Raw genomic sequence first — 26,902 nt, 5'->3', positions numbered from 1 at the left:
CCTAAAACCTTCTAACTCTTATCCAGAGCTATGGGGGGTATCCGTCCCTGGGAGAGAGGAAGCTGGGCTTTGCTGTCAGTCTTAATCAGATCACTGCCCCCTCTTGAATCTCTTGGCCTTTGCCCATGTCGGATGCCACACATGCAGCTGCTCCTTCAGGGGACACAGCCCTTCCCCAGCGTGCCACAACCATGCAAACAGCAGTGGATGGCAGAGCTGAGTGCTCTTAGAGCAGATGCGCGGCAGGATACAGTCCTGATGCTCAAGTGGAGGCAGACCTGAGTGGTAGCCTTGTGCCTCTCCTAAGACAACCCTCCAGTTGGCATGTGGTGTCAGCATCTTGTGTGTGTGTGTGCAGCCCTCCTGGTCTACTAATGTGAATTCCAGCAGCAAGTTCTTGTGTCTGGTTTTGTCTGTATTTTTTTTGTTTAATAAGGTTGACTGCCTTCAGCCAGTGGCAAAAGAGGAGCCTCCTCCACCAGCCACCAAATTCCAGTCCATCGGGGTACAGGTAGAGGACGAGTGGCGGTAAGTGAAAGACGCAAGCTTTTGTAGTTTCCTTTCTTTTAAATTGCACTTCCCCTACTTCTGCTTAGACCTTCTCCCCTTCTTTGTTCCAATATGAGTGGTGTTGAATGGGGGCACACGGAGAGCTCTTCCTCCACAGCACACACCCGCTGCAAAAAGCACTTGTTCTGTAAACAGCCAAATCAATGGGAGTTTGAAATTCAAAAAAAAAAAAAAGTACAAGATGTAATTATAGATGTGCGTCAGTCCTCTCGTCTGAATGGCCTATTGCAGTAAGCAGGCAACCTTATAATTTTGTCTGTCTGAATGTGTGGTGTGTGTTTGTGTGTGAGGAGGGGCAGGGCGGGCAGGGTGAGGCTCAGCTGCAGGCATAATAAACAAATGCATTTCCACTGTCAGCGTGTGAGGCCAGCCAGGTTGAGTTCTGCTATTTAATGTTTGCTTTTGATCTCTCTAGAAACAGCCACTCTCGCAGCATGTCCTCCAAACAGGACACAGACTCTGACACACAGGAACTTAATAACTCTAGCTGTAAATCATCTGAGAGAAGCCTTGCTGAGTGCCCCCAACACAACAACTCTGTTGGTGTTGATGCCACTACCAGGCAACCAGCCAAGCCCTCACAGATTAAGAGAAACCTCTCCTATGGAGAAAACAATGACCCAGCCCTGGAGCCTTCCTCTCTCCCTCCTCCTGACCCCTGGCTTGAGACGTCCTCCACCTCGCCATCAGAACCCATGCAGCCAGGAGCCTGCCGGCGGGATGGGTACTGGTTTCTGAAGCTGCTGCAGGCAGAAACAGAGCGGTTAGAAGGCTGGTGCCGCCAGATGGACCAGGAGACCAAAGAGAACAATCTCTCTGAAGAAGGTAGGTGTCAGCCTCTGGACACTAGACTGGAGCAGCCTAGCAGCTCCTCCCTCGAGAAGGAGTTGTAACTGAGTATTGGATCAGCTTTCTGCAGTTAAATTGCTGATAGCCCACAGAGTAAGGGTAGAACATGGAGATGAGTATGGGACAAGGAACTTTTTTTCTTTGGAAAGGATAAAGTAACTTCCTCTAGCAGATGGGGTAAGAAATAATACTGTGATGCAGCATAAAAGACTTTCAGGGGATGGTGCAGCTTCTGACTATTCAAAACTGCTAAAAGCTTAAATGGCTTGCTTTCGGGGAGGCTGTGGGATCTTTCTCCCTGCCCAACCCATTGTACTCAAGCGGGCAGGTGAAAGTTTAGTTGGCAGTGGGGCAGAATGAACATGACTTCTGAGATTGAGCTGTTGAATTGGTGGACTTGTCTTTACAGCAAAGAGGGGGTTTCTTCACATGGGAAAGCTTCACTGAATTTGTACTAAATACACCAAAAGCACATGCACAGGGAGCACAAGGCCACTTGATTTTATTGGGTTCGGTCCTAATTGGGTTTGTTTCATTATTTTCAAATGAGTTGGCAAAACCTGTGCTTCTTGCAGTGAAAATCATGCCTATGGTCTGTCAGAGTGACTGAAGTGGTGACTACAGAGTGACAGAAGTGGGTGACTAGGCTGCAGAGGGCAGGATCTTTGTTTTGATTCTGGTTGATTTTTATTTTTTTGATAACTGAGGTGAAATAATGGTGAGACTCAGTTATAGCTCACTGTTACTGCTAGGGCTTGGGAGAGCTAATCTCTAATCCTATTGCACTAAGATGCTGCACTGGCTGCCAGGCTGGACAGGCAGTGCCAGGGCTCTCCCTGCCTCAGGGGATGCCCTCGTTTTGCCTATGGCAAGAGTGTTCTGGCAAGAAAAGATACCAAGACCAGTATGACATTATGTCTGTGACCTCCAAGAGCAATCTCCTAGTAGATTCTGTAACTGAGAACTTGGTGGGTATAGAGAGAGCCCAGCTTACCCTTGTCCCACCAAGATCTATAAACATTCAGAACTGATTCAGTAGGTGCAGCAGCAGACCAGGGAGGAGAAGGACAATCAGTTCATCCCTGTTCATGGTGCAGTTGCATGCACTGTGGATCTCAACCCTGCCTTTGGAAGGGAAAAGCCCATACAGTGTTTTTCCATTAATAAGCAGAGGAATGTTGCTGTACCCAGAAGCTTCTTGGAAAACCCACTGAGAGCAGCATAAAGTCCTGGGTATTAAAAGCCCTAGCCTACCAGTATTTTAATCCCTTCTGGTAAATGGAGGTTGGAGACAGTTCTCCTGCCCCTTGCCACCTTCACCGCCTGCATGAGTGGAAGAGCAGGTTGTGATCTGCAAGCAGGTGCCAGCAGATCTGCTCACTGAGATTGTGCTGGTGGCTTGTCTGATGGGCTGAAGGCAGTTTAAGGTACTTTCTGCAAACTCTGATGTAATGTTCTGAGTCTGGCCTGCTTTTGACCTGCTCTAGAAGGAGCAATAATAGATGGCAAAGACAGATGTAGAGTATAGTTTCAATACATCATCTTTCCCTGAAAGTAGTTACTTCCCTGGGGATCCCTGAAACTCCTTTTCTATTGAATCAAGAGTGTTTCTTTGCTCCAGAATCACTTGAGTTCATTGCTGCATTTAATAGTCTGTTCAGCTGGGGTCTTTTTCTTTTTCTCGCCCCCATAGTCTTAGGAAAAGTCCTGAGTGCAGTGGGCAGTGCACAGTTACTAATGTCACAGAAGTTCCAGCAATTCCATGGCCTCTGTGAACAAAACTTGGTGAGTCTGCATCTATTTCTCCTGGTTTGGCGGGGGGGGGGGGGGGGCATGTATCTGTTTCAGCAACACTACAGGCACATGATCAGGTATTAACAGGCTACTGTCACTCTAAAAGCAAAGCCAAGGCAGCTGTAGCCTACAACCTCACCACCATACCATGGATGAATGCTGATTTAAAACAGCAGCTGAGCAGTGGGAGGCTGATCGCCTCAACCTCTCTTCTGAATAGGCAGTTCTTGGGCTGTGCTCTGCTCAGGGATGAGTGTTTGCAATTCCTTTTGGTGCTTACGTGAGCACAGGGGAATTTTCTTGAACTGCTGATCAGGGTGTGCTGAATACACTGAGTCTCTGTGGGTCTGAACTGTCAACCAGCCATACTGCTGTGTGTCCTGGAAACTGCCTCTTTCTTGTTACTTCTAAAGGGCTTTTTGAGGTGAACCACCGAGGTTTTGGCAAATAGGGGGAAACGTTTGAAAAGTCTACTGTTCTTCTCCAAACATGCTTCCTTTGCATGTAGATTATGTGGATGGTAAAACTGTCCCAACAGGATTGTCCCTCATTGGTCACAAAGCACTGTTTGAATCGGATCTCTTCAAATGTAATGCAAGGGTTTCCCCTTGCTGACAGCTGAACAGGGCTAACGTGGGGATGGGTGGGAATCTGTGTTTTGTTTTTCCCCTCAGGCTTTATCGTTGTATGGATTTTGCAGAATTTCTCAGAGGTGAATTCCCCTTTACTTGCAAAAAATACTTAGAGAAACTCAGGGAGGAGGAGGGGGTGAAGTGCTGAGCATCTGCTTGCTGATCTGGCTGATCATGGCTGAGAGATTAGCAGCAACACCACTAGCTGCCAGGCTTTAAAACAGAGCTTTGTGCTGAGGTCTCCCTTTGATGCTTTGTGCTGAGTTGCGCAGATCTGTTCCCATGCTTTTCTGAGACAATCCAGGCCTATGATGACAGTTCAGATGTCTCAGAACTGGGAAAATCATGTTCTTGGGAGAAACTTAAGATACTTAAAATTTTTCAACCTAGCCTGAGAAATACTGATACTTTCAGATTGTTTTGTGGGGGAATGTAGCAAAGTAATTTTGCTCGTGAAAGCTATATTGGCTTCTTTGGATTGCCGTACACCGGCATGCAAGTTCTCCAGGTGTCAGAGCTGTGCTTTGCATCGTGTTGTGTCCATTTCCATGATTACCCACCCTGAAATCAGGACCTCTGTGTAAGAAACCAGTGTTCTAGCTCTGAATCATGTGCTGGGGACCTTCAGTTGGAGGTTACTGCTGTGGGATTAGCACTAGCTGGGGAAGCTTTGCGGAGAATGGAGCTATTGCTTTCTGCTACAGAGAGTGTCTTTTTCAGGATTCTTCTTCAGGCTCCTATAGGAGAAATACAGTCAGCAGCTCTGCTGCCTGATCTTTGCAGAAATAGTTTTGACTGTAAGTGATGGCATTGTGTCTCTGCATATTTAGGGCTGGTGTCTCCTGTGGGTTCTTGATGTTTCAGTTGACAGGCAGGTAGACTTATAAGGGGTGAATATGTAAGCTGTGCAGACTGCTCTGCTTGTCAGGAGGGTATATTCTTTCTGAAAGGGTTGGGGGTTTTTTATGCTTTCCCTTCTAGAACCCTAATGCCAATCCCAGACCCACAGCCCAGGACCTAGCTGGATTTTGGGATCTCCTGCAGTTGTCCATTGAAGACATCAGCATGAAGTTTGATGAGCTGTACCACCTGAAAGCGAACAGCTGGCAACTGGCAGAGACACCGGAGAGAAAGGTGAGTGTGGGGCAGTTGAGAGTGGCCAGAGCACCTCACAGACATTTTAGGTAGCTGAGGTCTGTTTCTGTCTGCAAACAGAAGATCTCTAGGGCTTTTACCATATTGCACTTGTGCAGCGTAATCTCACAGCCTTGCAATGCACTGAGACCATTCCTCTTGAGTAATAGTGGAAACAATTTTGTACAAGGGGAAAAAGTGTTATGATGCAGAGAGACCAGAGCGATGAGTGGTGTATGCTTAAAGCAGTGACGCAGAGGCCCCTAGTGTTACAAGCACTGTATGAATAGGTTTTAACTATTCTTGGTGTCCGAGCTGTATAAAAAACACCTACTGGAACCTTTTGAAAATGCAGCACAGGCTGTGTCCCTGGGCCAGGCTTCCTGACTAGACATGAGGGTAGGAAAGAGGACTATGGCTCTGGGCAGGGTGGCATATTAAAATTTTGCAGTTCCAGATCAAGTTCAGTCTTCATGCTGCCTGTGCTGTGCTCTGGCCTATAGCTGGGCCAGACATAGTCTGCAAACTCTAGTCCACTTCACAGAAGGCCTCTGTACCATGAAATGCAAAATGGCACATTTCTAGAAATTGGGGAAGCTGACTTTGAGTGTCTTGCTCAAGAACTGCTCCTGCTTCTTTGACCTGACAGTCAATCTCACCGCTTAGTCCCTCACACCATAAGAGTCCCCACCATATCAGAGAGCAAGCTTCTGTATGTGCATTTTTATTTTATGTTTGGGTTTTTCCTTACTGTCTCCCTAAAGGAAGAGAAGAAACCACCCCCTCCAGTGCCAAAGAAGCCAGCCAAGTCCAAATCCCAACTGAACCGGGACAAAGCCTCTGATTCAGACAAGCAGCGCCAGGAAGCTCGCAAGCGTCTAATGGCAGCCAAGCGGGCTGCCTCTGTCCGGCAGAACTCGGCCACAGAGAGCGCAGATAGCATCGAGATCTACGTACCCGAGGCACAGACCCGCCTTTGAGCAAAGGGGCAGAGGAAGGAACCGCGTGGTTTTTATAAGTCATTAAAAAGGAAAAAAAAGGTTCTCTCTAAACTAGTGTGATTTATTCAGTCTAGAGACAATGAGCCATCCTTGAAAAGGGCTCCTGAGTTGGCTTTTTTCTCTCAGCTTTAAGTAATGAAGATTTTAAAAAAAAAAAAAAAAAAAAAAAAAAAAAACAACAACCAAACAAAAAAAAAAGAAAAAAATACCCCTCTTTTTCTCACTGGCTGTGGTGTTGCTGAATGGACTGAACAGACTCCTGGAAACTCCAGCCCCTCGACTTGGAACTTCAGTCTTTTTACTTGTTCTATCTATGAGAATTATTAGCTTGTTTACAAGAAGAGGACAAGAAAACATGAAGCCTTGAGCACTTGCCATGCTGTGTTCTCCTCCTCAGTTCTGTTCTTCTTTCTCATCCTTTATTTTTTCCTCCTTCTGCTCCCTTTACCCCACCTTTTGCATGGCTTTGTTTACCGTGTTAGAAATAACCTCTCTTCCACAGAGCTCCCGAAGAGAACATCCATTCAGTGTGTACTACTGTTGCACTCTGCTAGCAAGCAGCCTTTCTTGGGGTTTTTTGTTTTCCTTTTGATGGGGATATTGGGGGGGAGGGGGGAGGATGGGTGGGCAGGGACAGGGCAGCGGGTTTGTATTCCTCTGTTTTATTGAAGTGAGAGGACAGGGTCTGTGGAATGTAATGCAGAGTTGTTAAAACGCAGCCCAGGAGCAAATGTGCAATAAGCTGGCAAAGGGGGAAGGGACAGTGCTTGGCTGGCTGATCCCGAGAGAGCAGTACCCTACTCCAGGCACAGGAGGGGAGCTGAAGGACCACAGAGCAACTTACGGGCATGATCCACACATGCTTCACTTTGATTTTTCTCCTCTTCCCTTTACAAAATTATTTTCCTTGAATTGCTTGTTGAGAAAGAAGCTGCTACACTGGGGGACCTGTTTCAAAGTGGGCTGGGGAAGGGGAGGGCTGGGGAGAGCGTAATGGTATTTCAGGGTGGGAGGACTGGGTTTTGTACAAAGAGGAAGGCACAGGTAGCTGGTGGTAGGCTGCCTGCCTGTATGTATGTGTACATATGCACATATACACTTAGTAGTACCTGTACATTTAATTCATACACACGTATACATGCCCATACACACAGTGCAGACAGTGTACTAAAAGCACCTTGGTGAGAATGGGCATATGTATAGCATATATTTTTACATGTACTATATCTAGATGTGTGTAAAAGTGTGTGTAAAAATATATACTCTGTGTGTAATCAGATGACTATTTTTTCCTTATCCTCCCTGCTCTCTGGGTAGAGGAAGGATTGCTAAATATTTTTTAGCCCATTTTCCCCTTTGTAGGTCTCCTTTTCAGTCTGGCTTCTTGACTGCCACCACTGAATTCTTTGCCACCCCCTCAAAATAAGCATTTGGCCCCATGCTGAGTGATCTTGCTGGGGATTTTTTTTTTTTCTTCACTTGCTTGAATGAGTTGGGAGATTGTGTGTTACTTTCATGGGGATGAGGGTAGAATCCCAAAGAAGTTTCAGTGAGGGTGTTGGTGATCCAGAAGGCAAAAAATAAATAAAAGTGAAATCCTGAATGATGTCTGAGTGACCATTGTATACTGTCCAGTATTGTCCATGCGTAGGTGCTCTTAGAGATTTCTGCCCATCTACCATAAACTCAAACATGGAATGAGATTCCCATCAAAGCTTGGCCGTAATGTAACTCAAATTCAGCACTGGGGGTAGAGACACTGACTTGTTGGGTTGCACTGTCAGGTTTTTGGGGAGGATTGTGAAGATGCAGTTTTAGAGATCTCTAGCGTTGAAATTTAGAACACCAGGGAAAGATGGTTGGTTGGGTTTTTTTGGTGTTTGGTTTTGTTTTTTTTTTTTTTTTTAATTTACTCTTCCAAAAGTGGCTGAGGCTGCTGCTGCTGGGGAGCTGGCCTGGAAAGCTGCTTTTCGCAGGCTGGCAGTCTGTGAGCAGCAGCCCGTCCCACTGAGTTGTCAAATGATCTTCAATCCCCGGGGCTGAGATCCCTCTTTGTCCTCGGTCAGTCGCACCAGGCCCTCAGCGTGCGTGTTGTGGGCTGCAGCCAGGACAGATGAAGTGGGGTGTTGATGCCGGCCGTTCTGCATGTATGTATTTTAATACATGCACGTTTAGCCCTCGCTGAGGGCCTCTGGAGCGAGAGCTAAATGGGGGTCTCCAGGGTGAGGCTGGGTAGCGGAGGTGAGCGCGTGGGCCTGCCCGACTCCCGTTTTGTTTCCTGCCACCTCGGAGGAGAAGAACTTACAGCAGCAAGGACAGCTGGCTGACACCGTAAACAAATAATAAACAAATGCAGTCTGAATTTATAGCTGCCTGCAGTCTCTCTCCCTCTTTATTCGCAGCAGTGGTATCCAGGACTGTTTTGCAACGGGCTGTGTCCCAGCAGCCGGGGCGGCACTCGAGGCTGTTCCACGGAGCGGTGCCGGCCTTCAGCCGCTGGCGCCTCCGGCAAGATGGCCGACACCTTGGAGGGCCGTGGGGGGGCGGGGCGGGGACAGGTGCTTCTGGTGGAAGTCCCACCTCCTCCTGCAGCCTCATAGGCCGCTTGCCCAGGAAGGCACACCCTCTTCTGGTCACGTGGTCTGGGGTGATTGGCTGGCAGCGCTACCCCCCGTCCCCCAGTGGTTTACCTGGAAGTAGATCAGGCCTGAGGGCCCTTCCCCTACTTTTTATCTATTTTATACCTGTGGTTTTATGGCTGTATCTATTTAATCTCTACAGCTTTATAGATGTACATATATATATTAAAATGTATACAAATGTATACAAATATAGAAGTATATATCTGAAACATATGTATTATACATATTTATACGCACCTTTATATAAATAATTCTATACATACATTGTATATAATGTATATAAATGTATGTATTTTTACGTCTGAGCACTTCTGGGTCCAAAGGAAGCGGGCAGCCAATCATGGGGCTGCCTGAGAACACGTGGGTGTGATGGTGTCCAGGAATGCCTGTCAGCCAATCACGGAGCTGTATGACATTTAACAAAATGGCTGCTCCCTGCCAGAAAATGGTGGGTGAAACAAAATGGCCGCCCCCTGTGTACACAGGGGGTGGGCCTTCTGTGTCAAATGTACTTCCGGGTAAACCAGTAGGCGGGGTGGCTGGTCCTCCCAGCCAATCACAACAGACTGTCTGACTTCTGGGGCAAATGGCCGCTGAGGCTGCTGGGAGGGGGTGGGACTTCTGGTGGCAGCAGCAGGCGGGGCAGGTGCCGGCCCCGCCCCTGCAGCCCTGGGCGGTGTGAGGGCGGGGTGGCAGCGCTGTCCCCAGGCGGGCAGGGGCTGGGGCGCGTGGACCCTGCCCGCGGCCGTGGGCGCAGCTGGGCCCGGGGGGCTCCCTCTGCCCGCTCTGGGCCTGGGGAAGGGGAGGGCAGCCCCCAGGCCAAGCTTCTCCTCAGCGCCGGCCTGCGCTGGGGGGGACGGGGTCACCCATGCCTCGCGCCTCTGGCCCCTGAGGTTCTCCTCAGGCAGTAGCGGCTGACACGACGGGCTGAGCCTGCCCCGTGGCCTGGCCATCATTAGGCCGGGCCCCAGCCGGGCAGAAAACCCCTGGTACCCAGGCTGGGTCTTTGCGCGCGGTGTGTGTGCCCTGGCCTGAGGGCTGCGGCAGGCGGAGGCTCCCCAGCTGAATGAGAGCCGCTGCCGTGCCAGCTGTGCTTCCCCGGGCTTCTCTGGGAACAGCCGCCTGCGCTGCGGCACGATTTTCCTGTGAATGCTATGAGTGCCGGCTGACTGCCTGTGGGACTCCTGTGACACCAGCTCGCACCCTTTGCTCAAGTCCAGCATCCGGGCAGCACTGAAGCCGGGGGGACCGTGCAGCCGGGCTGGTGCATGCCCTGGGAAGCAGTGCCAGGGGAGCATCTCCCTGCGTTATCCAGGTAGGAGGAGCACAGCAGGAAGCAGGAGGGGGATGGTTTGCGCTGCTGCTGACCACACGTCCCTGGGGCCTCGGCGGCCCTTGCAACGCATAACTCTGCCTTCCGGTTGCACAGTTTTGGGGCACAGCGTGACTCCCTGCACTGCCTCCTCGCTGCGGCGATGGGGGATGCAGCTGCCAGGGAGGCTCTCCTGAAGCCTTACTCCCATGTAGGTATTTTCGGGGCAGTGTTGGTTGTGTCGTGAGAAGTATGAAAGCGTTATGTTAACGCGGCTTTGCTACACTCAATGCAATGTCTGAGCGTGCCCAGGGCAGAGCACAGGCCGGAGAGGGGGGCTGCAGGGCTGGGACAGGGCTGGTGGTGGTCAGTGGGCAGGACCCCTCCCGGGAGCGCAAGTCCCAGCAGAGCCGTGCCTCCTCCCCAGTAACGAGGCTCAGCGCTGTGCTGGAGGGCGAGGACGCCGGCTGTCCCCACAGCACTCTCCTTGTGCCTGCGGGAAATGTCTGCCCATCACCCCGTGGCGGGGCGTGCCTGAGCCCCGCTGGGGGCCAGTGGCCGGGCCCTGGAGGTGCGTGCAGGTCCCTGAGGCTCTGCCTGACCTGCCTGGGGGTCCCCAGGGCCTGGCCAGGGCAAAGGCACCTCTGTGCAGCTCAGGAACACTGAGGTGCTACTTGAGGCCGCAGGAGGGGCAGGCAGAGCTGGGGGGCACGGGATGTATTTTACCCAGCCGTGACCCCTGTTGCTGTGCAGACCACCACCCCCGAGTTAAGCTAGCAGTCTGCTGCCCTGGCTCCAACCCCCCCAGGCACTCCAGCCCCCAGGGCACCCCAGCGCCCCGGGTGCCCCAGCCCGCATTCCTCACCACGGGCACAAAGCGCCAGCAGCCCGTGCAGGGTGTGGGGACACCCTGTTGCTATTCCTGTGACCAGAGCTGCCCAGGGGTTTCCCTGGAGCTGCATGAGTGAGGCCTGCCTGGAGGCCGGGTGCCTCCATCCTTCAACAGCCCCTGCCCAGTGCCGGAGGGTGCAGAGCCCCTGGCGTCACCCTCCGGCACAGGAAGCTGGGGGTGAGGGGCTGCAAAGGCCTTGAACTGGTGCTAGCCCCCACTCCGGGCCCCTGCTATGGTAGAGAGCAGGTATCCATCTCAAGGGAGGCAGGGCGTCAAGCTGACACAGAGACTGCAGCCCTGCGCTGCTGATGTGCGTGGAAGATGCTAGCAGATGAAATACCGGTGTGCACGCTCCTAGTGCGTGCAAGTGGCTGGCCGAGCCCCCCCGGGGCAGCCCAGGAGCAGGCACAGCAGCCCAGAGCCCAGCCTTGCTGCAGGGCCAGTGCTGCCAGCGTCCGTGCTGCCAGCGCAGCAGCCTTTGGGTCCGTGCCCCTGCCCTCTGTGGTGGAGCAAGGCTGGCTGGGGCTGCTGCTCCAGGAGCAGCTCGCAAGACCCCTGACCACCTCAGAGGGTTCTTGACCCAGGAAATTCTGTGCAGCAGAGCCCCGCTGAAATGGTTTCTTTTTTCCTTTGCCGAGGGGCTAGCAGTGATGCTGTCTCACTTTTCTGATGCTGCCCAGGAGGAGGGAAGACACAAATGCATCAGCCCTGTGCTGCTGCCAAATGCTTTCTGGCTCCCAGACACTGGGATCAAATACTGTGGGAAGCGAGCACGTAACAGCTGTCAGGGCAAACGATGGTGGCGTAGGTGCAGGCCCGTGCCAGGCACTGGCCCCTTTTTTTCCACACCCAGCAATGCTCCTTAGACCTCTTAAGCTGCTTTGGCTGAGTGTCAGGAGGTGGGGAGGGGGGTGGTGAGGGAGGAGCAAGTGAGCCACCCACAGATGACATAGTCCAGTCTGACACACAGCTCATATTTAAAAAAAAAAAAAAAAAAAAAACCAAACCAAAACTAAAAAACTTTTATTTGACAACAGAAGAACAAACAAAAAGATATTTACAGTAGTTTCTTGCTCCATAAATTTCATTCCAATAATCCCTGCCCTCCCCACTCTGTCTGGTCCATCCCCAGGGCAGCACCATGGCACAGGCACAGCTGTAGCTCTCCTGCCCTGGGGGAGGAAACCACTTTGGTTTGACTGGGGCAAAATAAAGGGAGGAGACTAAAAAGCCTCTCCCTCCCCTGGGGGAGGAAACAGAACTGCAGGGGGGTGACGGGGAAGGGCTACCTAGAAATAAGGGAGGGAGTCCTAAAATTCAGGGCTTTCTCCAGAAAGGAGGCAGAGGGCAAAGGCCGGACATAAAGTGGAGCTGGGGGAGAGGAGGAAGGGGATGTTCACAGCCGCATGATGAGCATCCACCCGAAGTGGTGCCCTCTGCCCAGCCGGGTAGTGCCGGAGCTGGAGCCGTCCCTGCGCTGCATGGGGGCACCTGGCCAACACGACACACTATTGGCAAGCCTTCCTGCAGCTCCCCGCTAGCGCTCCGGACCTCCTTTTCCCTGTCACCTTCTCTCTGAAGAAAAGGGGGGGGGGGGCGATGGGTGGAAAACACCAGTCCCCAAAATCAGTGCTTTTCCCTTCCAGGCCCCATCATCCTGCAGCGTGCTGCTCCCCCAGCACCGCTGGCTCCAGCCACTGCAGAGCACCAGATCCTGTGGACGTTATTATCTCTAGTCATGCAACTTAATAATCAGGCTAATTACCTAGGATTAGTGTTTCTCAGGATAGATAACATAGGTGCGTACGTATCGCTATTTAACTTACATTTTACAGTGAAACAGCAATATCTCAGTCCCAGGACCAGCGCAGCACCCAGGCTCCCGCTCAGTGACAGCAAGCGATGCCCGGCCAGGAACTGCCCCGGAGCCCGAAAAGCACCACCAGGCCAGGCTGGGGGGCCCAGCCAGCTCCCCGCAGACACCAGCTTGTCACTAGAGGTCACCAGCACCGCACAGGCGGGCACAGCCACGCTCAGCCCTGGAGAGCAAGAGCAGGAGGGAGGGGACAGGGGAGCAACAGGACTCGATCCCTCCGCGTTCCCAGAGCAGTTCATCAGCACTTGGCTGATGAGACAACTCTGCTTTCCAGGAACCGTGGTCTGCAGGCTGTGAGTGCTGCACTTGCAGAACACACATGCCCATGCCTGCAACACACCTCTTTCCAAATGTTTAAAAAAAAAAAATAGAAAATAAAGAAGTTGGATACAAAATTTCACAGTCTCAGCTTTGCGTCCACCCCCAGCAGCAGCCGGCTGTCAGCGTCTCGCAGGCTCTGCAACGCGCTCTCTGTTCCGGGACACAACGTGCACATACTCAGCAGGAACTCAAGAGAAACACGGGGAAGTTTGGAAATGCTTATAGAAGAAAAAAAAATCATATAATAAATCACAATTAAAGGGAAAATGTTTCAACAAAAAATTGCTAAACAGCACCATAGAGGTTTCTACTGGCAGCATCCGTAACACCCTAAGGCAGAAGAGGAGGGTCCCATGTTTTCTGTGTGAAAAAATGCCACAGACTTCAGGTTTCCAGTTCATCTGTCCTTTGCCCTTCCCTGGGCAAGGCAGGGCTCCTGGCCAGCACAAGGTACCAGAAAGGCCCTCCACAAACAAAAGGAAAAAAAAAAAAGGGAGGGGGGGGAAAGATCAGAGATTTCGGAGAAAAAGCTTTTCATCCGTAGTCCTTAAAACAGACACCAACTTAAAAAAAAATAAATTCTCTCTTTCTCTCCCTGAAGAAACGGTGTTGGCTGGGCCCTTGTTTACAGGAGAGAGAAAAAGAAGTCAGCAGGTTTTCCAAAGGGAGCTCCACAGTAACCGTCAGTCGGGAGAGGTCAGTAAAGCTGCAAAGGTCTTTTCACGACAGCCAGACTGCAGCGGCCGCATCCTCCCGCACGCCCGGGGCACCATCCTCGGCGGCAAGGGCAGCAGGCAGGGGCATCTCCCCAGCGAGAGGATGGCGGGATGGGACAGTCCTTCCTCTCCCCCCTTGGCTGACAGAGACCGGAACCCCCGGAAGGCAGGAGTCCGCTTCTGAGATGAGCTGGTCGGGGGGTGCACGCAGACGAGTGGCACGAGGCCGGGAGGGTCAGGCACCCCCCAAGGAAGGGCACCCTGCGGGACCTGGCCCAGGGGGTTATTTGGAGACGGAGGCTCCCGGGGGCTCAGTCTGGGGCGAGAGGGGCAGCTGCCCGCCCTGCCGCTGCGACTCCAGCTCGGCCGCCTTCTGCAGCGCCACCTCCACCAGCAGCTGGAAGCTGCTGAAGTCGTCGCCGAAGAGCTCGGGGGGCGTGGGGGGCGGCGTGTTGAAGAGTCCGCTGGTGGGGCTGGCCGCCTCGGCCCGCGCCAGCAAGGTCATGGTGCTGCCGGCAGCACCCAGCGGCGCTTTGGGAGCAGGGTCCGGCTCCGCTCGCTGCGGGCCAGGGGGCTTCTCCCGCTCGGGGCTGCGGGCGCTCACCACCGTCAGGTTGCTGCCCAGTGCCTGGGCGGGGTGGCACAGTACCTGCGGGCACACGGACATCGACAGCACCTTGGAGGCCCCTGCAGCCGTCACAGGGGGTACCACCAGCACCCCGGAGCCGGCAGCAGCCCCCCGTGGCAGGGCCACGTCACCAGCTTTGCCCCCTCGGCGGGAGATGGTGAACTGGTTGGGGTCCTTCCCGTCCTTGCGCAGCATGTCGGGGAGCAGCCGCCTCCTGGCATTGATGAACCAGTTGCAGATCTGGGAGGAGAGAGGGCCGCAGTGCTGTCAGCCAGGGCTGCCGTGCACACACCGCGCTGGCCAGGGGGCAGCAGCCCAAAGCCAAGCCAGCAGAAGCCCCCCTGGACCCAGCAAGCAGCTCCCGCATGCCCCAGCTACCACGGGTCTCCCCCCGCCCGCCCCGCACCTCCTTCCCATGGGGCTCCGGGGAGGCAGAGCTACTCCTGGCAGGAGTTGCCCAGCCACCCACGGAAACCCCAGCGCCGGCTGCTTCCTGCCTGGCATCGCCTGCCCGGGGCAGCCCCTTCCTCCCTGCACCCCTGTCCCGGCTGCCCCGGTGCAACGCTCCCGCTCAGCCCTGCCAGCCCACCCTGCCGGCTCTCCCTGGCGGGGACTGTGCATGGGTGCCAGCCCCCCACGGCACCGCCGGCACCTGCTCCCCATGCCAGCACACTGAACAAGCAGAGCCTGGGCAGCTTTGGGGCCGAGCCGCTCCACAAGCCAGAGCAAGGCTGCACAGAGCCACTGGAGCTGCAGTGGCTCTCAAAGAGAGCTGCCCACTCCCTGGATGAGGATGGGCTCAGCGCTGTCTCCCCACCACAGCCCCAAAGCCCTGGCAACTGACTGTGCCCAGCTGCACGCAGGTAAAGCGGGGTGCAGCTCCCAGCACCCTCCCGGGGGCTCCTGCCACCCCCCCAGCCAGAGGCTGTGGTGTTGCCCAGAGCCAGCTCAGAGCCCAACGGCCTCCACCAGGTCCCCGGTCTGGGGGGAGTTTTCCCTTCTCCAGGCGACCCACCCCGGAGGTCGGTGTGCCCCGCCACGCTTCACACGCTGATGCCGGTGCCAACGTGCTGCCAGCCTGGATGGGAGCACTGAGGCTGCCCGGAGCAGACAGACAGCAGGACAGCAGCATGGATGGAAAATCCTAAAAACCATCAGCGTGCAGAGCTGCAGCCCCCCATCCCCTAACGGGGCAGCAGGGATTGCAGCAGTACATCGACACCTTCCCATGCCTCCTGCCAACGAGGGGGTTACAGCTAACTCTAAAGGCTCTTCCAAACATCTGCACGCCAAAGAGGCAGAGCTCTGAGGCTACACCTCTGGCAGTCCCTTCAGAAACGCAGCGGCCATGTATTCAGTCTGTCTTGGCCATGTATTGCTTCAGCACCTTTATATTAAATGCTACATTAAAATAACTGCCTTTTCCTAGAAAACAATTAGAAGAGAATAAATCAAGGGAATAAAATGACTGACCTTTCCTAAATCAACAGCTACATAAAATAGAACTTACCACAACTTTGATCGCAGCAAGATCTCAGTTGTGTTTTTTTTGTCTTTAAGACAATATTTGGCATTTAACACCCTCAAATACACCAGTCTCACCCCCTTTTCCCTTCCAAACACCCTCCCTTGCAAGCCTTAGCCGGGTCCCCTTGATGCGATCTTGTGATCCCATGGCCATCAACCGCTGTAATCCCCAGCCAGAGGGCTGGACTCCCAACAAAAAGCCCGACCAACTCCACAGTGCTGAGAAGCCCCCAAAGAGTCCTGCCGGTCCCCCCTGCCATGCTCCTTCCAGCATTCAACTCCCTTTGGAGAATGCGGCATGCAGGCAGGCACACACAACCACCGGTGACGCCGCATGGCATCACCCGACCGGGGAGCTGGGATATGCCTCGGCTTTGAAGCAAGCAGCTTTTTTTTTTTTTTTTTTTTTTAAACATGGCCATCGCTCAGCCCCACCACCAGCACACACTGGCCCATCGCTTTGGGCAGCGTCTGTCCCCACCACTGCCGTGAGAGCGGCATCCCTTCTGCAGGGAGGAAAAGCCCATCCCCACAGAAAGGCACGGGCTTGGAAACCTGCTGTTCCCTGGGAAGCCTCACCAGCACCAGGCACCGCTTTCTTACCTCCCAACTTTCTGCAAGGGAGGCACATGGCTTCCCGGTCTCCCTGGAGACCCGAGGTTGCTGCGCTCCTGATCCCTGGCCGCCAGCGCCTGGCTTCAGCTCCCCAGGCCACTGGACCGGGCAGGGGGATGCACAAATAAACACCTGGGGGGTGCTTGGCCAGCGGCTGCAGCAGAGCCCTGCGCTCGAGAGGCTCCTGGAGGGGTCGGATCGGCACTGACGGATCAAACCCCGCAGCCACTCCAGCCTTGCTGTAGGGTGTCCCACACCTCCACCCCAATAGGCTTCTACTCATCAGATGGAGCAGCCGCCACGGCGTCCTGTTGCACCAGCTCAGACTGACAGCAATCCCAGTGACAGCCCTCAGCTGGCCCTGGGAAACGCCACCGGGCTGGGACCCCCTGCCTGGGGATACAGGGGCAGCCTCCTCACCAGGCACACGCTGGCTGCAGGGGGTCCCACGGGGCAGACAACAGCCAGCGCACGGCAAGGCCACACCTCGACACAAGCCCACGTGCCTGCCGACACCCTCCTTGGTCCCAAAGAGCTCGGGGCACAGACAGCCGGGCGCCTGCCGGTCCCACTGCCGCAAGCCCTGGGGTAAACCCCTGTGTGCCAGGCACTGCCGTGCCAACTCCGGTCCAGGACAAGCCCAGGCTCCCACAGCCCCAAACACGTTGCTGCTTCCCCCACCAACCTGACTCAAGTCCTCCCAGGCCCACCAGCCTCCCCTCGGAGCAGCTGCCCAGACACAAAGCTCATGCACAGCCAGCATTTAAAGAAATACATTACAATGAAAAAGAAAGTTCGCCTTACCGGCCAGGAAGAGGGAAACCAGACAGCCACTGCCCACACACCGGTGTCTGGGCCGCGGCCGGGACGGCTGGCCAGGACTGCACTGAGCCGCAGGGAAAGGGGCCAGAGGTGCAGAGGAAGCCCCGAGGAGGGGAGCTCAGCTGCAAACCTGCTGGCCCTTGCCCACTCCCCTGCACAGAAGAGCCGTTTCCCACCCGGCTGTGCCCCCAGAACCAGAGAACGGAGCAAAGCCCCCGTTCATCTCCCACCCTGCCAGGCTGGGAGACGGAGGATGGGGCCCTGGGCACACAGGGGTCTCCCTGCCTGAAGGCTGCTGGCCTTCACGTGGATCAAAGGGCCAGGCACCTGCAGGCAGGGTGAAAGCCAAAGCCGGAAGGAAAAGCACCGCTCACCCCCACTGCTAGCCAGGGCTCCTGGCTGGGCACCCATCACAGCATCACAAGAACATCAGCCCGCAACCAGGAGCGGCGCAGGGGGACTCCAGGGGGACTGCCCAGGAGCCCTCAGCTGGGCTGGGCTCCCCTTCTTGCAACTGGTGTAACTGGGGCCAGCCAGTACTTAGTGCTGCTAACGGCCACCCAGAGCCCAGCCCAGCCGCTCTCTCCCAGGACGGCTGTCCCCTGCCCAGCCCTCTGTGCGGGGGGTGGTAGCCCTGGGCCCCTTGCTGGGGGGTTCCCAGGGGAACAGGGAAAAAAAAAGCAGCACCCCCCTGAAACCCAGCAGCCCCCAGGGTGGCTTTTACTAACAACGGGGTATTGCTTAGTTTGTCCCCGTCCCGGTCCCTCCGTCTTCTGGCTGGCCAAAAAGCTCTGCTCCAGCACTGCCATCAAACTGGTGCCCGGGGCTCAGACCTCTTCTAAAAAGAGGCTGCCCACAGGCAGGTGGCTTTGCTTCCCTGCCGTTCCCTCCCTTGCCTCCTCGCTGCCCTTCGGAGACAAGTGGTTCCAGCGTGCCAAGTCCCTTGGGGTCTTCGGTGGGGTTCTCCCGGTCTGGCCCGTCCCAAGCACTGTGGCAGAGGGCCCAGCGGCGTCCCCAGCGTGTGGGGGACGGGCTCCTACCTGCAGCACAGAGAGGCTGGTCTGCCCCGAGAGGCTGAGCTTCTCCTGCTCGGAGGGGTAGGCATTGAAGCGGTGCTCGTACAGCCAGTCCCGGAGGATCTTCACGGACTCCTTGGGGAGGTTGCCCCTTCTCTTCCTCTTGTTGGACTGCGAGGTGTCCAGGGATGTGGCGCAGTCGTCCTCCCCGAGGTCGCTATCCGACATGGTGGAGCTGCCCGCAGATCTCTCCTGGTTAAAGCCTGGCAAGGTGGAAACCGAAGAGCGGGCGTCAGGCGGCGTCCCGGCCGGGGAGGGGGGGACGCGGCCAGAGACCCCGCGCCGCCCCGGGGGCGGAGGGCGGCTCACCCCCTCCCCACCGGCCGGGGGGGGCAATCCAGAGGCAGGGGCCCCGCCGGGGGGCGGAGAAGCCACGGGCACCGGCGGAGACAACAGCCCACCCGCGGCACTTCGCCTTGCCTAAACAGAGCCCCTGGAGGTCTGCGGAGACGGCACAGGCGTGAGCCCGGCGCACGCAAGCGGGGTTCAGGGGGAGCCACTCGCAGCGGGCAAGAGGAGATCAAGCGTCTGGGGGAAGGAACTGCAAAAACTCCCAGCGGGAGAAGGGGGCCGGGGCTGGGAAGCCGGAGTCGCTTCGGGGAGCAGGAACCACGCGGGGTCATTGTGCGGCGGGGATGGAGGCGGGGGGCGGCGGGGGCGACTTCCCCGCGCCGCTGTCACGGCCCGGGCGGGCCGGGGGCTCGGCTCGGCGCCGCGGACCGGGCCGGGCCCCGCCGCCCCCCGCCGCCCCTCCGGCCGCAACAGGTAGCGCGGCGCCGGGGCCCCTGCCCGCCGCGGACACAAAGCCGGGGGAAGCGGCGAGCCCCGACCCCCCCCCCCCCCCCCGCCGCCGCCGCCCGGGGAGGCGAAGGGGAAAGAAAGAGAAGCTGGAAACTCGCCCGCGGCCCCAAAACCCGCACCCCCGCGAACGGCAGAAACCGGCCCAAAAATAGCCCCGACCACACAAACAACATCGGCCAAGTTAGAAACGACGCGGAAAGGGAACAAAACCCCCCGAGCGCGCCCACCCGCCACTCCCGCAAACTTTTCACGCCGGGGGCGGCTCCCGGCCCGGCCCGGCCCGGCCCGCACAAAGGCGGCGGGGCCGCGCTCCCCTCCGCGCCGCCCCGCGCTCCCCGGCCCGGCCCGGCCCGGCCCGCCGCGCCCGCAGCCCGCAGCCCGGCCGGGACTCCATGTTTGCCGCCCGCCCCGGCTGCGCTCTTACCCCCGGGCCGCCGCCGCCGCCGCCTCGGCCCTTGCATGGGCCGCGCCGGGGTCGCGCCGCCGCCGCCGCTCCGGTGCCGGGGGTGCGGCGGGACCCTCCCGCGGCGGCGGGGCGGGCGGCCGAGGCGCAGCGAAAAGTTTTGGGTGGGCGGCGGTGACAGATGCCGAGACAGAGTTCCCTTTGTTTCCGAGGAGGCAGGAACTCGGCCGGGCCCCCCGCCCCCGGCCCCGGCCCGCCCGCCCCCGGCTGTCACCGCCGCGGCACCGGGCAGCGGGCACCCGAGCCCCCGCCCCGCCGAGCCCCGGGCCGGTACCTGGCGGCGGCGGCGGCGGCAACCCCCGCCCGGAGCGGCCCCGCGGCGGGGATGGGGCTCTGCCCCCGCTCCCGGACACGGTGCCCGGCGGGAGGGAGCCCCCGCACCCGCCCGGCCCCGCGGGCTGCAGAAATGCCACGGTAACCCCCCCCCCGCGCGGAGCTGCACCCCGGCACCCGCACAGGGACACCCACCCACGGGCACCCACCCACGGGCACCCACACAGGGACACCCGCACAGGGACACCCGCACAGGGTCTCCCACCCAGGGGCACCCACACAGGGACTCTCACGCAGGGACACCCACCCACGGGCACCCACCCACGGGCACCCCCACAAGGCACTGCACAAGCTCCTTCCCCCCGGCCACGTTAAGGCTGAATCCTGTAACTGAGCACGGAGAGGTTACTGGTGCCTGTGGGCAGGGAACAGGCAGGCACTGGTTGCAGGGCCAGGCCTGGGGACAGGAGCTGCTGGGGCGGGTGTGGGTGACAGCCCCGGGGACCTCAGACCACCCTGAGGCACCACCGGTGCTTCATTTGGTGGCTTTTTGACTTACTAAATGGGAAATCAGAAGCTTGGCACATCACCGCTCCCATGAAAGTGGAAAGTGTTTCAAAGCAAGGGTGGTGATCGAGGAGGCACCGTGTCCATTGCCAAACGGGCCGGGCGAGGTCTTTGGAGGCCTTACGGGGCTGCCACTGCTCTCCCTGCGCCTCTCCACTGCAATAGCAGAGCCCAAGGTGACCTGTTGAGTTTTCGAGACCAAATCGCTCCATTTACGCGCAAGCACGCTGCTGGTCCGGGATGTGGCTCCTGCAGGATTTCCCCACCACGTGCTCCATGCCCTTCTGTGATGTGAGGCTGGGTCAAACCTTCACCCTCTGCCAGATGCTCAGGACAGGGGAGCTGTGCCGAGCCCAGAAGGGGACATGTCCATCATGTCCACCCTTCATCGGTGGGAACCACAGAGAGAAGAGCTGCTCTGAGCAGTGGTGCCACATCCTGTGGGTCAGGCACCTTCTGGGCTGTATGGACGACACGGTGAGAAACACAGACTGATCCCTTCCAGCTCCTGCGATGGAGAAGGTGCTGCCACAGGAAGCCAAGATGACCTTGTCCAGCGGCCAGCCCAGAGGGGTGCCAGCAGAGAGACCCCCTTCCTGGGGATGTCCTCTTTGGGTTGTCCATCCCCCCTCTTGGGGATGTCCGCGGTCATCCTTGCCAAGCCAAGCACAGCACGCGTGCGTGCATCCCCCCAGGGACCTGTGTGCTCGTGGGGCACAGCAGCCCCAAGGGTCAGCGGGTCCTGCACCATCTTTCTCCAGGCAGAGCTTGTTTGCAGCGGGTGTTTGATGGCACCCTGGTGCAGGAGCCGGCCTTGGGGCAGCTCTCCCCTCCCACTCTCCACCACGTTGGCAGGCTGTGCTGCAGCTTCCCTCCCTCCCCTCTTTTCTGCCTGCAGGGAAAAAGATGGGGACCCGTTTGGGTATTGAGAAAGGCTGCAAGAAACCTTATTTTATGGTAGGGTTTTGGTCCATGCAAAGCAGATTGCGTGGTGCAATAAAGGATTAAATAGCAAAAAAAGGAGAATTCCTTAAAGCATTTGTTTAATTGCTGCTAAATCTTCACTGTCCTGAGCGACCCCCAAATTGCTATTGCTCCATTAATGCAAACGCAGTAGGGGCTGGTGAACCACAGGCGAGGTGTGGGGCCAGCCCCGGGTGCAAATCCCCTCTGCTGCAAGCGTGCACCAGCGCGCGGTGCGTGCCCGGCCCCAGCCAGCCCTCTCACGCGAGGCTCGCTCCTGCCTGCAAACCAGGGCCCTTCCCAGGCGGGGTGCGCTCATCCCGCCCGCTCTGCTCCCTGCCCGGGCGCCCGGCCTGCTCCTGGTGGGTGACACCGCAGGGCCCCCCCGGCCGCCCCCCGGGGGCTGTGTCAGCCGCTGTGCCCGGGCAGGACCCTCCTTCCAAGCAGTCTGCTTTTGCTCCCCCTTTGAGGAAGGCTGTATTCTGTATTAGTCGTCTGCCTAATTGAGACAACCGGGAAATGGTCCCTGGGCTCAAATACCTGCCCAGGGCTGGGCCGTGAGACCCTCCCGCGCTCCCTGGGCTGCAGATACAGGTAGCGTGGAAGCAGCTTTGGAAAAATCCCACTGGGTGCCTGAGCGCAGCATCTGGGGAGCCTAAATCCCTGGGCAAACCCAGCCTGGAGCAGGAGCCAGGGAGATCCCAGCTGATGGGGAATTAGGAGCTTTGTGGGGCGAGGGGCCAGGGCAGGGGCTATGGGGCATCTCCCGCCTGTTCTCGCTAAGGGCTTGGCCAGGCTGATTCCCCGGGCAGCCGGCCCTGCAAAGTCTGGCCAGGCCCATTGACATGATAATACTATTAAACGTCAGCAATTTGAAAAACAATCAGCCGGCAAAAGCCCGAAGGGGGATGCTGGAAACCCCAGGCAGCCTCCGAGGGTGTTGACCTGTCCCAGGCAGGACTCCCTCCACCCTTTGCCCACCCTCTGATATTTAATCTGGATTTTTGGCAAGGAAAATTGGATTCGTGGTCGGCTGTGCTGGCTGTTGGCTACAGCCCTGCCCTTGGGGCCCAGCTCTGGCTCTCCAGCAGCGAGGGTCCTGCTCCCCGCTCAGGGCCACCGGACTCCCCGCAGGCCGGGATTCCCCCAGTAGGACTGGTCCTGGGAGCAGTGTTAACAGGGCTTTTTTACGGGTTCACAGCCTGCCTTCGCTCTGCCAAAGCCGAGGCTCGATGGCCTTGGGCTGGAGTCCTGGTGGTGTTAATTAGGAGGGAAACGGTAGCTGGGTTCTTCCTTCCCCTGCTCAGGGATGGAGTGGGAGCCTCAGGCTGCTCTGCTCCTTCACCCACCTCCGGGAGAGCTTTAACAGCAGGTTTAAAGGTTTAAAAGCGATCGCCGCCTGCTCGGCGAGGAGACCGACAGTTGTGTTAGAGTGCCGATAAGGGCCGGTGCGTGCCGGCTGGGCACCAACCGGGAACAGGCAGCGCCGTGAAAACACCCAGTGTCCGACTGTTCGTGCCACAGCCCTGCGGTCCAGGGCGCAGCCCAAGTCAGCTGTGGCACGAGCTGCTTCACCACCTCCAGCGCCGCGTGGCTCTGCCTGGCTCCAGCGCTGGAGCCCCACGCTTGGGCGCCGCGGCCCCTCCATCTCCTCCTGCCCCTTCCTGTGGGGCAGCTCTTCCATTCCTATTGCCCTTCCCGGAGACCATCGGGCAGGACAGACCCTCTCTCAGCGGGTACTGCCATATCCTTTGCCTTTCTGATATTCCCGTAACCTGCATCACTGGACATGGAAAGAGGAGCCGTGGTGCTCTGGGGACGTCAGGATGGAGCTTGCAGCGCTGGAGAACGACACTCTTGGGTCAGGGTTTGGAGGAAGCCCCCCTGGGCTGCATAGACAGCTCCTGTTCAGGCTAAAGGAGGGAATAACTCCCATGGGGAGAGCTGAGACAACAGGAGCTGCCACCCAGAGCACCCAGGGCTGCTCCTGGGCCCCTGGCTGGGCTGCGTGTAAGAGCAGGAGCAAGAGCTGAAGAAATGGGCCAACAGGAGTTCATGAAGTTCAACAAGGAGAACTGCAAAGTCCTGCAACTGGGGAGGAACAACCCCAGGCACCAGGATGTGCTGGGGCCTGCCCAGCTGGAAAGCCGCTTGGCAGGAAAGGCCCTGGGGGTCCTGGTGCACACCAGGTTGACCGCGAGCCAGCAACGTGCCCTTGCGGAAAGATGGCCAACAGTATCCTAGGAAAGTGTCCCAGCAGGTGGAGGGAGGTGATCCTTCCCCTCTGCTCAGCACTGCTGAGGCCACCCCTGCAGTGCTGGGTCCAGTGCTGGGCTCCCCAGTACAAGAGAGACAGGGACAGACTGGAGAGAGTCCGGCAAAGGGCCGTGAAGGAGATGAAGGGCCTGGAGCATCTCTGCTATGAGGAGAGGCTGAGAGCTGGAACTGTTCAGCCTGGAGCAGAGCAGGCTCAGGCGGATCTCATCCGTGTGTGTAAATACCTGGAGGGAGGGTGCGGAGAGGACGGAGCCAGGCTCTTCTCAGTGGTGCCCAGGGACAGGACCAGCGGCCATGGGCACAAACTGGAGCACGGGGGGGTCCCTCTGAACATCAGGAAACACTTTTCCACTGTGAGCAGCTCTTTTAGATTGATCCAAAAGGATGGTTATTTTCTTAACTTGGTGCCCTCCTGCCCCAAGCAAACACTGCTGAAATTAAATGCCTAGTTTTATTTTGGTGCTATTTAATACCTTTGAAATGACTGAGTCAGGTCAGGTCGACCTGCTGGCCATGGTTCTTGTGATGCAGCCCAGGGTACGGTTGGCTTTCTGGGCTGCAGGAGCACATCGCTGGCTCATATCCAATTTGTCACCCACCAGTGTCCCCACATCCTTCTCCGCAGCGCTGCCCCCAACCCATCCATCCCCCAGTCTGTGCTGGTACTGGGGATTGCCCCAACCCAGGTGCAGGTCCTTGCACTTGGCCTGGTTGAACTTCATGAGGTTCACATGGGCCCAAATAGTTTGGGGGTTTGCTAAAGTTTCTTTCTCCCTCTTTGGATGAAGTGGTTGACCAAAGTGGATGAAGTGTTTTTGGGGAACGCACCATTGACAGCACAGGAGAACTGCCCCATCTGCTCGTGTTGGTGGCACCAGGGGCCTCCCAAGAGCATCAGCTGATGGACGATGTGAGCCGAGATGATCAGAAAGGCTGGCCTCCAGCCTGTGCACCGCTGGAAAAACCAGGAAGCCAACAGCTGAGCAAAACCAGGGGAAGGGGCTCAGTTAGTACCAGGACTGAGAAAAAATAACAAAGCGTAGAAAGGGCATTGCTGGACGAACCGGCATGTCTCCTGGGGTCCTGTCTCCCACTGTGGCTAGAAGCAGGTGCTGAAAGAGGGTGAGAACAGAGCCCGAGGGAGAGATGCTCCAGGCCACAGACACCCTGAGCCAGACGTGGCTTCTGCGTGTCCGGTGATGCCCACGCACAGCCCAAAGAGGGTGGGAAGCAGCACCATCCCCACGCTGCCACCCCGCTCCCACATCTCCTTGCCAGGCCAGAGAGTTCAGCCTGCCTGGGGCCTCCCTGGGTGGAGGCTGGTCCGTGCTGCCAGACCTCCCAGTTGCCCTTCTCAGGATGCTTCCACTCGGGCTCTGTCTCTTTTTTATATTCAAGGTGTGGGTGATAAAAGGACCTAGGCAATGGCTAAACAGTGGTCTCACTTTTAATCTCCTGTCTTTTCCTAGTAATTCCTAGCATGGGATTTTCTTTCTCCTTTTTTCTTGATTTTGACAGCTGCTGAGCTCTGACCTTTTCTTGGGGATGTGTCGGGGCACTTGGAGCCTGTTGTCTCACCTGTGAAGTCAGGGTTGACCTTCCCCACGTGCTTCACTTTCCATCAACCCACCTACGACTGCACCTGCGTTTCGGTGATTCTCACTCAGCCTCTGAAGTCCTGCAAGACAGCCCCATCTTTGTTACCCAAATAACTGCTTGATCCACCTGCAAAGAGCTCCAGGAGGTGGGGGAGGCAGGACTCCCTTTTGCAAGGGCCATATTTACTCTTCCCGTATGTACCCCAGTGTCCACTAACAAAGTTCCTCTACTTTGCTGGCGTCAGGGTTGAAGGATGCCCTCTCCTGAGAGTCCGGCAGTGTAACCACGGCCGTGCCAGTGAAGGCGGCAGCTCAGACACGGCAGCTTTAGTACAGCTTGAGACAGCGCTTCCGAAAGCCCCACGCTGGGGGCCAGCAGTGCCTGCAGCTGGTGGTGACCAGCCACCGAGACCATCCCACTCGGGACACTGGGAAACCTGGGCTGGTCCTTTGGGGTCAGTGGGGCTGAACATCGCTCCTGGATGCAGCTGCCTCCAGAAGACAATTTGCCCGCAGCGTGGCAGAGACCTTGCAGAAGCTGGAGGCCCTTTCCCATGCCACTCAGTTTATCTCCAGCATCAGCCCATCCGCCCCAAAGTGACGTCTGTGAGATGTTCACTTTGGTGTGTGTCCAAAGGGGGCTTATTAAAAAGCATCCTGCCCTCCAGCAGCCTTCAGGCCTGGGACTTTGCCCTGGAAGTGGGAGAACTGTAGGTTTTCCTCTGGTACAGCAGGGAGTTAGGGAAGGAGCTTGGCATCTATGAGCCTGGAGGTGGGCTGGTTTGGGGCTGTTGCTGCAGAGCACGAGCCATGACCCTGGGGAAGCTTCCCGGGAGAGCACGTGTTCAGCCTTCCACATCTCTGTGTCCCTGATAATGCAGTTCATCTTTCCTTGTGTTGGCACCGAGAACCAAGGAGAGGCTTTTCAACTGTGGGCCATCTCCCAGGTGAGAGCATTGCCTGGGGCCTGGCAGATGGGGCTGCTGACCCCTCTGATCCCAGCAGCATGCACCCAGGGAGCTCCCGCAGACCCCATCCAAGCTTTCCCAGTGCACTGGGAGCACCTCCAGCAGGCAGTGTGCCTTTGCCAGGTTCTGTGAGTTTGTCATCACATTTTCCCCCATTTTAAATAAAGAAATACAGAAAACTCATCCTTCCAGGGCAGGGAGATGGGCTGACTTCGAGCAGCACTTAAGACAGTAGCTTTGCAAGGCAGGAGCCCCCTGCACTCCCACACTCTTGTCAGGGTGCTGATAAATAACCAAAGCAAGGGGAGAACCCCCCTCCCTATTTCTTACCCTCCCTGTCCCTTAACCCCACCCCTGCCCTCTCGGGGTGACACAAAAGGGTGGCCGAGCCCCTGGGACCCCAAACCAGCGGATGGGGGGAGTGTGGCCGGCACCTTGCCAAGTGCATCTCCCCCCACCCGTCTGCCTGTCCTGACGCAGGGGCCGAGCAGAGCAACCCATCAGCAAAAGGTGCAGCTCAAGCTGCTTTTACGCGGGTTGGGAGCGATTTGGCTTTGAAAACAGGCCGCCCCGCTGCAAGGGGCC

General features: G+C 57.1%; 2 protein-coding genes across 6 annotated transcripts in view; one reads left to right on the top strand and one right to left on the bottom strand.

The window, feature by feature from the left end:
* The window catches only part of DLGAP4 (DLG associated protein 4), a 71,324-nt gene extending 65,165 nt beyond the window's left edge, over nucleotides 1-6,159 (top strand). For all 3 annotated transcript variants that reach the window (XM_075517506.1, XM_075517505.1, XM_075517507.1), the window contains 5 exons: nucleotides 437-528; nucleotides 986-1,395; nucleotides 3,113-3,204; nucleotides 4,827-4,979; nucleotides 5,744-6,159. In XM_075517506.1, the coding sequence (XP_075373621.1) occupies nucleotides 437-528; nucleotides 986-1,395; nucleotides 3,113-3,204; nucleotides 4,827-4,979; nucleotides 5,744-5,959 (963 nt within the window). In that variant the 3' untranslated portion in view covers nucleotides 5,960-6,159. The remainder of the gene's footprint in view (nucleotides 1-436; nucleotides 529-985; nucleotides 1,396-3,112; nucleotides 3,205-4,826; nucleotides 4,980-5,743) is intronic.
* A 6,903-nt stretch (nucleotides 6,160-13,062) lies between these two features.
* TGIF2 (TGFB induced factor homeobox 2) lies at nucleotides 13,063-20,028 on the bottom strand. Of its 3 annotated transcripts, none has more exons than XM_075517251.1 (3): nucleotides 19,946-20,028; nucleotides 18,372-18,610; nucleotides 13,063-14,607 (listed from the first exon to the last, which is right to left on the bottom strand). In XM_075517251.1, the coding sequence occupies exons 2-3, from the start codon at nucleotides 18,573-18,575 to the stop codon at nucleotides 14,023-14,025; spliced, it is 789 nt and encodes a 262-aa protein (XP_075373366.1). In that variant the 5' UTR covers nucleotides 18,576-18,610; nucleotides 19,946-20,028; the 3' UTR covers nucleotides 13,063-14,022. The 3 variants fall into 3 exon arrangements, with proteins under 3 accessions (XP_075373366.1, XP_075373364.1, XP_075373365.1); XM_075517249.1 differs by lacking the exon at nucleotides 19,946-20,028 and adding an exon at nucleotides 19,633-19,864; XM_075517250.1 differs by lacking the exon at nucleotides 19,946-20,028 and adding an exon at nucleotides 19,436-19,559.
* Between the last annotated feature and the right edge of the window lie 6,874 nt (nucleotides 20,029-26,902).

This window comes from Mycteria americana, chromosome 14 (assembly GCF_035582795.1).
Source record: "Mycteria americana isolate JAX WOST 10 ecotype Jacksonville Zoo and Gardens chromosome 14, USCA_MyAme_1.0, whole genome shotgun sequence".
Classification (NCBI taxonomy): Eukaryota; Metazoa; Chordata; class Aves; order Ciconiiformes; family Ciconiidae; genus Mycteria; species Mycteria americana.
The sequence above is the reverse complement of the archived record's forward strand: the minus strand, read 5'-3'. Positions and strand labels throughout refer to the sequence as shown.

Coding starts and splice junctions, on each gene's coding strand:
- TGIF2 (XM_075517249.1), bottom strand. CDS start 19,669: ATGCAAGGGCCGAGGCGGCGGCGGCGGCGGCCCGGGG. Junction 18,611..19,632: donor GCGGCGGCGGCGGCCCGGGG/GTAAGAGCGCAG, acceptor CCACCTTGCCAG/GCTTTAACCAGGAGAGATCT. Junction 14,608..18,371: donor CCAGCCTCTCTGTGCTGCAG/GTAGGAGCCCGT, acceptor CTCTCCTCCCAG/ATCTGCAACTGGTTCATCAA.